The 15,814-nt window shown below is 38.1% G+C and overlaps 1 protein-coding gene across 10 annotated transcripts in view; it reads right to left on the reverse strand.

The window, feature by feature from the left end:
- Window positions 1–15,814, reverse strand: part of PHF8 (PHD finger protein 8) — a 95,553-nt gene that overhangs the window by 23,128 nt on the left and 56,611 nt on the right. For 9 of the 10 annotated variants that reach the window (XM_055565151.1, XM_055565149.1, XM_055565155.1 and 6 more), the window contains 4 exons: window positions 14,496–14,674; window positions 14,124–14,209; window positions 13,509–13,642; window positions 12,584–12,897 (listed from right to left, as the gene is read on the reverse strand). In XM_055565151.1, the coding sequence (XP_055421126.1) occupies window positions 12,584–12,897; window positions 13,509–13,642; window positions 14,124–14,209; window positions 14,496–14,674 (713 nt within the window). The remainder of the gene's footprint in view (window positions 1–12,583; window positions 12,898–13,508; window positions 13,643–14,123; window positions 14,210–14,495; window positions 14,675–15,814) is intronic. The other variant, XM_055565156.1, reaches the window with a different exon arrangement.

Raw genomic sequence — 15,814 nt, forward strand, 5'->3', positions numbered from 1 at the left:
AGAAATAAGAAAGCCTTCATCAGCGATCAATGCAAAGAAATAGAGGAAAACAACAGAATGGGAAAGACTAGAGATCTCTTCAAGAAAATTAGAGATACCAAGGGAACATTTCATGCAAAGATGGGCTCGACAAAGGACAGAAATGGTATGGACCTAACAGAAGCAGAAGTATATTAAGAAGAGGTGTCAAGAATACACAGAAGAACTGTACAAAAAAGATCTTCAAGGCCCAGATAATTACAATGATGTGATCACTGACCAAGAGCCAGACATCCTGGAATGTGAAGTCAAGTGGGCCTTAGAAAGCATCACTATGAACAAAGCTAGTGGAGGTGATGGAATTCCAGTTGAGCTATTTCAAATCCTGAAAGATGATGCTGTGAAAGTGCTGCACTCAATATGCCAGCACATTTGGAAAACTCAGCAGTGGCCACAGGACTGGAAAAGGTGTTTTCATTCCAATCCCAAAGAAAGGCAATGCCAAAGAATGCTCAAACTACCACACAATTGCACTCATCTCACACGCTAGTAAAGTAATGCTCAAAATTCTCCAAGCCAGGCTTCAGCAATACGTGAACTGTGAACTTCCTGATGTTCAAGCTGGTTTTAGAAAAGGCAGAGGAACCAGAGATCAACTTGCCAACATCTGCTGGATCATGGAAAAAGCAAGAGAGTTCCAGAAAAACATCTATTTCTGCTTTATTGACTATGCCAAAGCCTTTGACTGTGTGGATCACAATAAACTGTGGAAAATTCTTCAAGAGATGGGAATACCAGACCACCTGACCTGCCTCTTGAGAAATCTGTATGCAGGTCAGGAAGCAACAGTTAGAACTGGACATGGAACAACAGACTGGCTCCAAATAGGAAAAGGAGTGCGTCAAGGCTGTATCTAGTCACCCTGTTTATTTAACTTCTATGCAGAGTACATCATGAGAAACGCTGGGCTGGAAGAAGCACAAGGTGGAATCAAGATTGCCGGGAGAAATATCAATAACCTCAGATATGCAGATGACACTACCCTTATAGCAGAAAGTGAAGAGGAACTCAAAAGCCTCTTGATGAAAGTGAAAGCGGAGAGTGAAAAAGTTGCCTTAAAGCTCAACATTCAGAAAACGAAGGTCATGGCATGCGGTCCCATCACTTCATGGCAAATCGATGGGGAAACAGTGGAAACAGTGTCAGACTTTATTTTTCTGGGCTCCAAAATCACCGCAGATGGTGACTGCAGCCATGAAATTAAAAGACGCTTACTCCTTGTAAGGAAAGTTATGACCAACCTAGATAGCATATTCAAAAGCAGAGACATTACTTTGCCAACAAAGGTCCATCTAGTCAAGGCTATGGTTTTTCCTGTGGTCATGTATGGATGTGAGAGTTGGACTGTGAAGAAGGCTGAGCTCTGAAGAATTGATGCTTTTGAACTGTGGTGTTGGAGAAGACTCTTGAGAGTCCCTTGGACTGCAAGGAGATCCAACCAGTCCATTCTGAAGGAGATCAGCCCTGGGATTTCTTTGGAAGGAATGATGCTAAAGCTGAAACTCCAGTACCTTGGTCACCTCATGCGAAGAGTTGACTCACTGGAAAAGACTCTGATGCTGGGAGGGATTGGGGGCAGGAGGAGAAGGGGACGACAGAGGATGAGATGGCTGGATGGCATCACTGACTCGATGGATGTGAGTCTGAGTGAACTCCGGGAGTTGGTGATGGACAGGGAGGCCTGGTGTGCTGTGATTCATGGGGTTGCAAAGAGTTGGACACGACTGAGCGACAACTGAACTGAAGTCCTTCCGTATCAGAAATCACTTTAATTGTAAATGGTTTAAACTCACTCTTCAGGACTTCTCTGGTGGCGTACTGGGTAGGAATCCGCCTGCCAATGCAGGGGACACAGGTTTGCTCCCTGGTCTGGGAAGATTCTACATGCTGCAGTGTGGCTAAGACCATGCACCACAGACCCTGCACCGCAACTACTGAGCCTGCAAGTCACAGCTATTGAGCCCGCATGCTGCAACTACTGAAGCCTGCATGCCTAGAGCCCATGATCTGCAACAAAATAAACCACCACAATGAGAAGCCCACACACCACAATGAAGAGTAGCCTCACTCACTGCAACTGGAAAAAGCCCGCACAAAGCAACAAAGACACACTGCAGCCAATAAATAAAATTAGTAAAAAAAAAATTCACCCTCCAAAAGGCAAAGAAAGATAGACTCGGTCAAAAACAGGATTCAACTGTATACTACATATGAGAGATTCACATTAGGTCCAAAGAAACAATTAGGTTGAAAGTGAAAGGATGGAAAAAGGTATCCCATGCCAACAGTAACCAAAAAGAGAGCTAGGGTATCTATACTAATATCTGGCAAAATAGAATTTAAGTACAAAATTGTTACAGGAGATAAGGAAGGGTATTACATAGTAATAAAAAGGTCATTCAACCAAAAACATATAAAGCAAATATTGACATACTTGAAGAGAGAAACAGTTCTATAATAATAGTTGGCAACTTCAAAACCTTACTTTCAACAGTGAATAAGACATCCAGATAGAAGATCAATAAAGAAATGGAATACTTGAACAACACTATAAGTCAACTAGACCTAACCAACAAATACAGAAAACTTCACCCAAAAACAGCAAAATATACATTTTCCTCAAGTATACATGGATTATTCTCCAGGATAGACCATAATTTAGCCTACAAGTCTCAATAATTTAAAAGAATAAAATCATATGAAGTATGTTCTCCAAAAGCAATGGAATAAAACTAGGAATCAGTAACAGAACTGGAAAATTTATAAACTGGTGAAAATTGAACAATATTCTCTGAAAAAAATCAATAGATCAGAGGGAAAAAATCAAAAGTTGATTTTTAAAAACTCTGAGAGGAAGGAAAACCAAAACACAAAACTTATGGGATACAGCAAAAGCAGTGCTCAGAGAGACATTTATGTGTGTAAATGCTTACAATATTAAAAAAGAAGAAAGATATCAAATCAGTAACCTAATTTTACACCTTAAGAAACTAGAAAAAGAACAAACTAAATCTGAAACTAACAGAAGGAAGGGAATAATAACGATCTGAGCAGAGATGAGTGAAATGAAAAAAGAAAAACAGAATCAACAAAATCAAAATTTGGTTGCTTGAAAGATAATCAACAAAATATGCACATATTTAGCTAGACTAACAAAGAAGAAGAAAGAGAAGACAAAGATACTTGAAATGAGAAATGAAAGTGGGGACATTACTGCAAACTTTACAGAAATAAAAAGGATTATAAGAGAATACTATGAACTGTATGCTAACAAATTAGATAAACTATACAAAATGACAAATTCCTAGAAGCACACAAATCACCTAAACTGACTGAAGAAGTGGAAAATCTGAACTCATGTATATTAAGTACAGAGATTGAATAAAAAATCAAAAAGCTTCCAACAAAGAAAAGTTAAGGTTATTTGATGGTTTCACTGGTGGTTTCTCAGTTCAGTTCAATTCAGTTCAGTCATTCAGTCCTGTCTGACTCTTTGCAACCCCATGGATTACAGCACTCCAGGCTTCCCTGTCCATCACCAACTCCCGGAGCCTATTCAAACTCATGTCCATTGCGTCAGGGATGCCATCCAACCATCTCATCCTCTGTCATCCCCTTCTCCTCCCGCCTTCAATCTTTCCCAGCATCAGGGTCTTTTCCAATGAGTCGGTTCTTGGCATCAGGTGGTCAAAGTATTGGGGTGTCAGCTTCAGCATCAGTTCTTCCAATGAATATTCCAGACTGACTTCCTTTAGAATTGACAGGTTGGATCTCCTTGCAGTCCAAGGGACTCTCAAGAGTCTTCTCTAACACCACAGTTCAAAAGCATCAATTCTTCAGTGCTCAGCTTTCTTTATAGTTCATCTCTCACATCCATACATGACATTTAATGATTTCAATCCCTGTCAAACTCTTTCAAAAAACAGAAGAGGAGAGAACACATGCCAACTCATTCTATGCGATCCTGATACCAAAGCCAGAAAAAAGATACTACAGGAAAGGGAAACTACACATTAATATGCTTTACGAATACTGATGTAAAAATCCTCAACAAAATACTAGCAAACCAAATTCAGCAGCCTATTAAAATAATTATACGCTATGACCAAGGGGGATTTATCCCAGGAATGCAAGAGTGGTTCAACGTAAGAAAATCAAACAACCTAAATGTCCATCAATAGACAAATGAATAAAGAAAATGTGATACACACACATACACATACAAATGAATGAATACTACCCAGCCAAAAAAAGAAAGAAATCCTACCATATGTGAACTGAAGGGCATTATGCTAAGTGAAATAAGTCAGATAGAGAAGGGCAAATAATATATGATCTCACTTACATGTGGAACCTGAAAAAGAAATCCCAAACTCATAGAAAAAGAGATCAGATTTGTGGTTACCAGAGGCAGCAGGTGAGGAGTAAGGAAATTGGATGAAGGTGGTCAAAGGCACAAATATCCAGTTATAAATAAATAATGTATAAAGTAACTTCAGACCAAGGAAAATTAGCAGGGATGAAAAGGGATAGAAAACAATGATAAGATGGTAAACATAATGACAAGAAAACAAAGCAATCTTTAAATGTGGATGCACCTAACATCAGAGCTTCCAACTGTACAATGCAAAAACTGATGGAACTAAAAAGGGAAATAGATAAATTCTCAATTATGCTTGGAGACTTCAACACATCTCTCTCAGTAATCAAGAAAATAAGTAGATGAAAAATTAGCAAAGATATAGATTATCACTAATCAAACATGATTAAATTGAAACTGATAGAATATTCAACCCAACAGTAGCAGAATACACATTCTTCTCAAGTTTACAACACAAAATTATCAAGATAGACTAAATCCTATGTGAAAAAAACAAATCTTAATAAATTTTAAGTGAAACCAAAAACTGTTCTTTGAAAAGATCAAATTGATAAGATGCCAACAAGAATGACAATAAAAGATACAAATTACTAACATTAAGTATAAAAATGAAAAAAATAACATCAAATTAAAAATATCACTAAAGACCTCACGGACACTAAAAGGATAATAGAGGAAAACTACAAACAACTCTATGCTCATAAATTCTACAACTTAGCTAAAATGGACCAATTCCTTGAATACCACAAACTATCAAAACTTACCCAAGACAAAATAGAAAATCTGAATAATTCTATATCTACCAAAGAAAATAAATCCATAGTTAAAACATAAAAAGAAATCCCTAGGCCTAGGTGGTTTCACTCAAAAATTCTACTAAACATTATTTAAAACCCACTAATTCTACATTATCTCTTCTAGAAAATATAGGAGGAACATTTCCTAACTCATTCTTTGAGGCCAGCACTGATTGCCCTGATACCAAAACTAAAATATAAGAAAAAAAAATTATAGACCAATATCCCTCATGAACAAAGACACAAAAATCCTCAGTGAAATACTAGTAAATCAAATCCAATAATATATAAAAAGAATAATACATCATTAGCAATTAAGGTCTATCCTGTGATTTCAATTCTGTGATATTTGAAAATCAATCAATGTAACCTACAATCTTAACAGATTAAATGAATAAAACAACATGATTATATCCATTGGTGGAATAAACACATTGGGAAAATTCAACACTCATTCATTAAAAAAAAAAAAAAAACTCAGCAAAAAAGGAATGGAAGTGAACTTCCTTACCTTGATAACCTACACAGATAACACCATATTAGTGAAAAGATGATTTCTCCCTTAGATTGGAAACAAGGCAAGGGTGTTAGTTCACTCTCACCACATTGTGCTTGAAAATCGTAGCCAGAGCAAAAAGGCAAGAAGGAAAACAAAGATTGGAAAGAAAGGAATAAAACTGTCCCTACTTGCACATGACATGATCACAATCATCTAGACAAAAAAATACAAAGAATATACCAAAAAAGAAGCTATGACAAACCTAGACAGCATATTAAAAAGGAGAGACATCACTTTGTCAACAAAGGTTGCATAGTCAAAGCTATGATTTTTCCAGTAGTCATGTATGGATGTGAGTTGGACTGTGAAGAAAGCTGAGCACCGAAGAATTGATGCTTTTGAACTGTGGTGTTGGAGAAGACTCTTGAGGGTCCCATGGACTGCAAGGAGATCCAACCAGTCCATCCTAAAGGAGATCAGTCCTGGGTGTTCATTGAAAGGACTGATGCTAAAGCTGAAACTCCAATACTTTGGCCACCTCATGTGAAGGGTTGACTCATTGGAAAAGACTCTGATGCCGGGAGGGATTGCGGGCAGGAGGAAAAGGGGACGACAGAGGATGAGATGGCTGGATGGCATCACTGATTCAATGGATATGAGTCTGAGCAAACTCCGGGAGACAGTGAAGGACGAGGAAGCCTGGCATGCAGTAGTCCATGAAGTCACAAAGAGTCAGACATGACTTAGTGACTGAACAACAATTCCAAAAAACTTCCTAGAATTAATAAGTGAGTTTACCAAGGTTGCAGGATATAAAGTCAATATAAATCAATCATATTTAAATACACTTGTTCAGTTGCTAAGTCGTGTCTTTGTGTTTTATATACATATATATATATACATACACACACACACACACACATATATTACACTAGCAATAAACAATTAGAAACCAAGGGTTTAAAAAGGTACCATTTACAGTATTTGCAAAAAAAATACAGAATTCAGGGATAAATCTAATAAAAAAAAGCATATGCAGGATCTGTATGCTGAAAACTATGAAACACTGATGAAATTTTTCAAAGAGTAAATATGGAGGAACATATCATGCACACAAATTAGAAGATTCAATATATCTAAGGTGACAATTCTCTTGCAGTCCTTGTGTAAAATGTTTCAGTGGTCCCTCAAAGAGTTAAACACAGAATTACCATAGGACTGAGTAATTCTACTCCTGGGTATATGTCCAAGAGAAATGAAAACATGTGCCCATACAGAAACATGCACACAAACATCTATAGCAGCGTTATTCATAACAGCCAAAAGGTGGAAATAACTCAAATGCCTATCTGCAGATGAATGGATAAACAAATGTAGTATATCCATACAATGAAATACTACTTAACCATAAAAAGGAACAAAATACTGATACATCCTATAACTTGGATAAACCTTAAAAACATTATGGTAAGTGAAAGAAGCCAGACACAAAAGATCACATACTATATGATTACTACTATATCATATATCCATAACAGGCAAATCCATATGGACAGAGAGCAGATTAGTGGTTACCAGGGGATGAGATGAGTGGGGACATGGGACACAATTATTTAATGGATCCAGGATATTTTTCTGGGGCCACGAAAATATATTGGAAACAGAGAGAGGCTGTGGTTGCACCACACTGTGAATGCACTAAATATCACTGAATTGTAAACTTTAAAATGTTTATAATTATATATTTCATGTTTAATTATATATACATATATATATGTTTAGCTATATATTTCACCTTGATAAAAAATAAAGATCACAATTCTCTCTGAATTGATCTATATAGTTAACATAATTCCAACCAAAACCCTAGCAGAAATTGTTGTAGATTCAGACAAACTGACTCTTACATTTTATGGAAAGAAAAAATTGAAGATGTCGTATTACTTGATTTTAAGAATTACTATAGGGCTTCCCTGGTGGTCTAGTGGTTAAGAATCTGCCCACCAATGCAGGGGACACAGGTTTGACCCCTGGTTAGGGAAGATCCCACAGGCCGCGGAGCAACTAAGCCCAGGTGCCACAACTATTGAAGTCTGCGCACCTAGAGCCAGTGCTCTGCAACACGAGAAGCCACCTCAATGAGAAGCCAGCACACCACAACAAAGAGTAGACCCAAATCTCCACAACTGGAGAAAGCCTGTATACAGCAACGAAGACCCAGTGCAGCCAAAAATAAATGAATCTTAAAAAAAAAAAAGAATTACTATAAAGCTTCAGCAATCAAGACAGTGAAGTTTTGACAAAGGGATTGATAACATAGATCAATGGAAAAGAACAAATCAGAGACAGAACCACACAAATATGGTCATTCCACTTTTGACAAAGGTACAAATGCAAGTTAATAGAAAAATAAAAATTAAAAATCTTCTTTTCAAGAAATGGTGTTGGAACAAGTGGACACCCATATGCCAAAAAAAGGTTCACCCAACCTAAACATCATATGTTATGTGAAAATTTAGTCAAAATGGAACACAGATAGAAATGCAAAACCTAAAACCATACAGTTGTTGATAAAACCTAATTCCACTCCAGATTTTAAAACAAACAAAAACCTCTCTAACTAGATAGAGACTCCCCTGAACTTCATGAGAGTAGTCTACCGGAGACCTACAGAGCCCTATATATTGATTGGATAAACACTGGCAACATTACCTGTAAAGTCAGAAACAACATAAGGATGCCTCTACCACCTGTAATAAAACTAGGAAAATCTAGAGGTATAAATACCAGAAAGAAAGGGGGTGTTATGGGATAACTGTGTCCTCCCTCCAAAATTCGTATGTTGAATTCCTAACTCTTAGTACTTCAGACTATGACTGTATTTGGAGATAAGGCTTTGAAAGAGGTAATTAGATTAAAATGAGGCCACTAGGGTGGGCCCTAACCCAATCAGACTGCTCCCTTTTTAAGAAGAGATTGGGATATACAGAGGGACAATAGGAGCCTGTATGCATAGGGGATCACCTCGTGAAAATGTAGCAAGAGGGAGATCATCTGCAAGCCAAGGTGAGTCCTCAGGAGAAAGCAACTCTGCTAATAATTTGATCTTGAATTTCTAGCCTCAAGAAATGTGAAAAGAATAATTTCTATTGTTCTGTGGGCTTCCCTGGTAGCTCAGCTGGTGAAGAATCCACCTGCAATGCAGGAGACCCTGGTTCAATTCTTGGGTCAGGAAGATCTCCTGGAGAAGGGATAGGTTACCTACTCCAGTATTCTTGGGCTTCCTTGTTGGCTCAGATGGTAAAGAACCTACCTGTAATGTGGGAGACCTGGGTTTGATCCCTGGGTTGGAAAGATTCCCTGGAGAAGGGGACGGCTACCCAGTCCAGTATTCTTGCCTGGAGAATTCCATGGAGAGAGGAGCCTGGCAGGCTACAGTCCATGGGATCGCAAAGAGTTGGACATGACTGAGCAACTTTCACTTCACTTCACTTCCAGCCATCCAGTCTGTGGTATTTTGTTATGGCAGCCCTAGCAAACTAAGATAGGGGACATAGATCACCTACTTCAAGAGCCCAAGACAATTACCTGAAAAACTAAACTAACAGAACTAACAAGAGTATAGTAAGGTAACACAGGAACAATATAGAAAAATCAACTATTTTTCTGCATACTAGCAAAAGCCAATTGGAAAATATGATAGATAAAAAGTGCCATTTCCAATGGGAACCAAACTATAAAATAAAATACATTGTAATAAACTGAAGAAGAGATATATAAGAAAGACTGAATAGAGATAGACCGTGTTTGAAGACAAAAGGACAAGATGGCCTGTTTTGTGACTATTCAAAGGTAAATGGCAGAATGACAGCAATGTCATCTAGAAGTTGCACTGGTTCAAAAGCAATTTTCCCTGGCATGTTGTTTTTAACCAATCAGTGGTAAGTTTTCTCACATTTCAGAGAAAACCTATATATGAAGATCTACATATAAAAGCTAAAAATCCTACAACAGTGCCTCCTATCAGGAAGGGCAAATGGTGGCTTTGTTTTCTACAAAATTAAGTGCCAGTGGGCGAGGAGGATGGTGGAAAGTGTACATGAAGAAGTTGTGAAGACACTTCTCCCTGTGAGACTGCTGATGACTAGGCTCTAGATCAGATTTTAATTTAATGAAGTTGCTATCTATCTTGAGCAAATACCCTCAAGAACCTACTTCTAAAAGAAGCCCAGGCAGAGTTTAAGGCTACAAAGGATCCACTGATTACCCAGTACAGTACTGGGTGCAAATGCAAATGGGTTCAAACTGGGCAAGGATTACTTAAGGTAATCTTATTAAGGTTAGTTCCCCTAACCCTAATCCTATTGGTCAATATGATTGCTAAAGGTAGGATGAGTAGCCAGGGAAACTTGGCAACAAATTAAGACTAATCACAGTTCAACCCAGACATAATGGGCTTGCTGAACATCCTTGTTCTCCTTAGGTCCAAAGCAAGTTCTGCAGAGGGGATCTGCTCTACCAGACACAAGGCCTGTAGTAACTAACCTATGAGGTAGTGCCACAGGAATGGACAAATTGGTTTTATGGAACAGAGTATTATTAATAACATCTAACACACAGCACTTATTATGTGCTGGGCAATATTCTAATTGCTTTACGTATAATTCATTTATTCCTCACAACAATCTAAGAGGTAAGTACTATTATCACAGAGAAGTTAATTAGCTTGCCCAAAGTAATATAGCTATTTAGCAATAGAACTGGAAATAGAGCAGAAAAACAAATTCAGGGAATTCCTTGAAGTCCAGTGGTTAGGACTCTGTGCTTTTACTGATGAGGGTATGGGTTCAATCCCTGATCAGGGAACTAAGATCCCACAAGCCACTCAGCACCCCATCCCCTAAAAAAAAAAAAAAAAAAAAAAAAAGGAAAGAAATCCACACATATAAGGAAATTTAGTTTAAGACAGAAGAAGAGCTTCAAATCAGGGGATAATTGATGAACTAGTCAATAAATGGTTATTGGGGCAAATGACTATCCGTGTGGAAAATAATAAGTTAGAGTCTTACCTCCCACAATTCATAAAACTTAATTCCAGAAAAAATAAAATTTTAACTTCTATATACTTTTTAGGTGAAAATATAAGAAATTTTCTTACCAAAACATAAAATACAAAATGTTGACAAAGACGACTATGTAAAAACTGAAATCTACTACACACTAAGATACCATAAGTAAAATTAAAATACAAGCAAGAGACTAAAAAAAAACTCCAACAAATTGAGAATATATAAAGAATTCTTATAAATCAATAAGAAAAACTAACATTCTAACAATGAGTGAATAACTGAGTAATTAATTCACAGGAAAGGAATAAGCACAAGTCAATAAACATAAAACAAACTGTGACACCAGTTTTTGCCATCAGATTGGCAAAAATTAAAAATTACCACTGTTGGTAAGGCTGTAGGGAAACAGGTATTTCTCATACACTGCTCATATACTGACCCTTGTGGAGGGAATTCAGCACCATTAACATTTATTTTGTATATACCCTTCAACTCAGCAGGTCTAGCTACTTTAGAGAAATGCTAACTGGCACATGAAAACAAAAGGTTATTTACAAGAATTTTCATAACACTAAAAATTAGAAATAACCTAAATGTTAACCAGTAGGGGACAGTTAAACAAATGATGGTACACCTATGCTTCAGACTACTATGCAGCATGTAGATCTCAATGCATTGATGAAGTAGACCTCTACATACTGATGTTGAAAGAAATCCAAGCAAGTTGTAGAACCACATACACAAAAACAAAACTATACCTCTATTTATGTCTACAAATGGGTATAAACACAAAAAATTAAAAGGTATACTTCAAACTGATAATAAATGTTACCTCTGGATAACTTCCTCAGAGAGGGGAGAATGTTAGTCAAAGGGAATTTTTGCTTTCTCTGTCCTACTTTTGGTCATCAAGGATTACTTTTTAAAATAATGTTAAAACGAAAACCTACAACTCAGTTGCACTATAAAAAAAGTGTTTTATACACTGCATACTCAATACATTTTAGTTTAAAAAAGGAGTCATCTATTAAATGTGAAAAGCCCACTAAAAAGTCATATACCTTTGCAAGAGATGAACTGAACAACACATAACACAAATGATACAGGTAATGGAAGTAAAGGGGCTTCCCTTGTGGCTCAGTGATAAAGAATCCATCTGCCAATGCAGGAGATGTGGATTCGATCCCTGGATAGGGAAAGTCCGCTGGAGGAGGAAATGGCAACCCACTCCAGTATTCTTGCCTGGGAAATCCCATAGACAGAAAAGCCTGGTAGGCTACATTCCATGGGGTCGCAAAGAGTCGGACACGACTGAGCAACTAAACAACAACAAGTGGAAGTATAATAGGCAAAAGGGAAAAAAGAGTCACCTGCAGTGATAACTGGACAATGCTAAAAATGGATAATAGCTACCATTAAAAAAATTATTTATTTAAATTTGGCTGCACTGGATCTTCGTTGTGGCAGGCGAGATCTAACTTCCTGACCAGGGATTGAGCTCAGGCCCCCTGCACTGGGAGCACGGAGCCTTAACCACTGAACCACCAGGGAAGTCCCTATAATAGCTATCATTTTTTGAGGGCCTCCCATAAGCAAGACACTGTGCCAGGTAGTCTGTACATCAACTTGTAAGATATTCCCATTTTACAGATTAAGAAAATACAGCACAGAGAAACTGAGTATCAGGCTTATGGCCAGGCCTTTGCTCACTACAGACTGTCCTGGACTGGATTTGGGATTGAGATTGGGGCTAGGGGGAGCCCTCCTAGCCTTGACTCCAGTGCTCAGCTGCCCTTACTATACTCTGCATCCTTGAAGCATGCTCCCAAGCTGTCCTGTTCATCAAGACTGGCGTTCTCCTCTTCCTCCTCGCTTTCGGTTTTCCAGTAGGCTGGCCGCTTGATGGGCCGCTTCCCTGGGGTGCGCTGGGAAGCAGGACTGCTAGACATTGTGCCCAGCCCACTGTTGGAGCTCGTGCTGCTTCGGTCCTGCCCTCCGGTCCACCAGGCCTGCAGGCTGGAGGTAGCTGGTGAGGATGATGAGGACTGCAGGTTGGCCATGCACAGCATGCCCTGGATAGCCTCCTGAGTGCTGGGAGAGGCAGGAGCCTCACTGTAAGAGACAGAAAAGAAATGCTGAAGGAGTTTCTCTAGTTGTCAGAGGAAACTAGTCATCAGAATAGTCAGGGAGGAGGGACAAGAGCTGCCTGGGTCAAGATAGGAACAAGCACGAGAGAATCATCCCAAGTGAAAAACTAGAAACAAAACTAAAGATCAAAATAGTATCAAAGACTATTTCCATAAAAAGGCCAGTGCTTCTTGACTGAAGTCTCTCCATAGACAGCAGGCAAAGTGGCAAGAACAAGGGTGCACCTCCCTTCCTATTCGCACAGGCCGCATTCTTTTTTTTTTAAAGAAAAAAAAAAAAAAAAAAAACAAGATCCAGAAAAGGCCCAGTTCTCCTTTCATGCCTCTTCTGACTTCCAAAGAACCCCAGACTCACTGCCCTTGAAGTCTGTACATCCTTTCTAAGTCATATCTTAAATATCTCAGGACAGATTTCATGTCTACTTTATTCTTTCAGCCCAAATGCCCTGGATAATTCTTTGTCCCTTTAAAATGACTCAATTAATACCTACTGATTGGCTGACCTAGCCAAAGGTGGCAGGTGGGGGTGTGTGTTGTCTGATCACCTAGAAAGGGGAGAACAAAGCCAGTACTCACGTGAGGGCAGCATAGTCAGGTCCCCCCACCTGCCTGCTGGCCTTGAGCAGATCAAGAATTCCACCGGCTCCACTCCCATTTCCAAGCTTGCCTTCGACCCCTTCTATAAGGTCCTCATCTGTTGTATAGTCCTCCTGTTGGAGAAAAGGGGTATCACCTCAGCTGCCCAGGCCCTAATATATGGTTGACACTAATATCTTCTGAGCACCAAGTATCTACCAAGTACTAAGCAGAATATTTGTTTTTTCATCTTAGTCTCTGAAGCATCTTTGTGAGGCAAGTACTAACTCCCATTTTACAGATAAGGAAACTAAGGCTCAGTGAAGTTAAATATGTATGTAAAGTCACAATCAGATATTCCAAATCAGATACTCTTTCTGCTACATCACACTGCCTTTTAGTCTACTCTATATTAAAGATTTTTTAAATATTTCAACTAAAGTATAATCTTCCATTTATATATTCAGGAGCACTTAGCATACAATCTTTCACTTTATAAATATTTTAGGAACTGAATGCATAGGATGTCTCCCCCAACCTCAACTAAAATGACAAATCATATTCTGGTTCTGTAACCAGAACAAGCAGAAGATAAGAAACAGGGAAGGCTCCTACCTCAATGTCAAACTCAACTTCTCCTGGTTCACGAACTCGATTGGGGTCCGAGCAAGGCTTCGCACGAGGCAGCTTTCGGGGAAATTCTAGAAAGCAACAGAATGTACTTACCATGAAGCTAAGGTTAGTATCTGAGCCAAATATCCAGGAGAAAGAGAATAAAACTATAATTTTCCTGAAAGTAATGACCACAGATAAGTAATTTAGGGAGGTAAGGAATTAGTTCATAAATTAATCTCTAGAGCAAAGAAAGCCTACAGAGCTGGCAAATCAGAAAGTCAACAAGCTCAGGCCTAAGGTCCCAAGTCTACTGAAGGGACCAAAACCAAACTGAAATGGGCAGGGCAAGACAGAAAAAGAACAAATACATACTTGGTCTTATTAACAGGGTCGCCTTCTCCTTTCCCAGTCTCTCATCAATCTGCAGTTCATCATCTGAATCCAAGTCCAATTCATCCTCCATCACCTGTTCTGACACCACCCTAGCCTTGTCTGCCTTCTTCACGATCTTTGCTCGCCGAGACTTAGATAAGCTCTTCACCTTCTTGGTACTGGAGAGAGAGTGAAGGAGAACATAAAAACAGTCTCACACAAAGGCAATTCTCTCCAAATTGTTCTATAGATTCAATGCAATCCTATCTAATGCATCTAGTTTTGTGGAGATTAATAAACTGATACTAAAATGTATATGGGCATACAAAGGCTATGTACATGGCCAAAACAATTTCAAAAAAGAACAAAGTTGGAGGACTTATACTACTCAATTTAAAAATTTACTATAAAGCTACAGTAATCAAGGTAGTATGATATTGGCATAAGGATAAAAATGAATGGAACAGAACTGTGAATTTAGACCTAAACCCTTAAATTTATAGTCAATTGATTTCTGACAAAGGTGCTTAGGCAATTCAGTGGAGAAAGAACAGTCTTTTTAACAAATGATGCTGAAATAAGTGGATATTACATGCAAAAAAATGAATGTGAACTCTTACCTTATATCACACACAAAAATTAACTAAAAATGGATCATATATCTAAATGTAAAAGCTAAATCTATAAAACTTCTAAAAGAAAACGTAGGAAAATATCTTGTGGCCTGGGATTAGGTAAAATTCAAAACATTTGTGCTTCAAAAGATACCATTAAAAAAGAAAAGACCAGCCACAGACTGGGAGAAAATATTTGTAAATCATTTATCTGGAAAAGGATGTGTATCCAGAATATTTAAATAACTCTTAGAACACAACAAAGACAAAACGAATTAGAAAGTAAGTAAAAGATCTGAATAGACATTTCTCTAAAGTTGATACATAAATGTCCAATAATCACACCAAAAGATGCTCAACATCATTAGTCATTAGGGAAATGCAAATTAAAACCACAATAAGATACCACTTTACATCCATCAAAATGGCTACAATAAAAAAGATGGGCAATAATAAGCATTAGATAATATATGGAAAAACTCATAATTGCTGGTGGGGGTGTAAAATGGTAGATGCTTTGGGATAAATTTTGGCAGTTACTTAGAAAGCTAAACAGAGTTACCATATGACCCTAAATTTTATTTCTAAGTGAGAAAAAAAAAACATTTCCACACATAAACTAGCATACAAATGCTCATGAGCACCATTATTCATAACAGTCAAAAAGCATAACCAATTCAAATGACCATCAACTAGAGAATGGAT

The sequence above is a fragment of the Bubalus kerabau genome, chromosome X (assembly GCF_029407905.1).
Source record: "Bubalus kerabau isolate K-KA32 ecotype Philippines breed swamp buffalo chromosome X, PCC_UOA_SB_1v2, whole genome shotgun sequence".
NCBI lineage: Eukaryota > Metazoa > Chordata > Mammalia > Artiodactyla > Bovidae > Bubalus > Bubalus kerabau.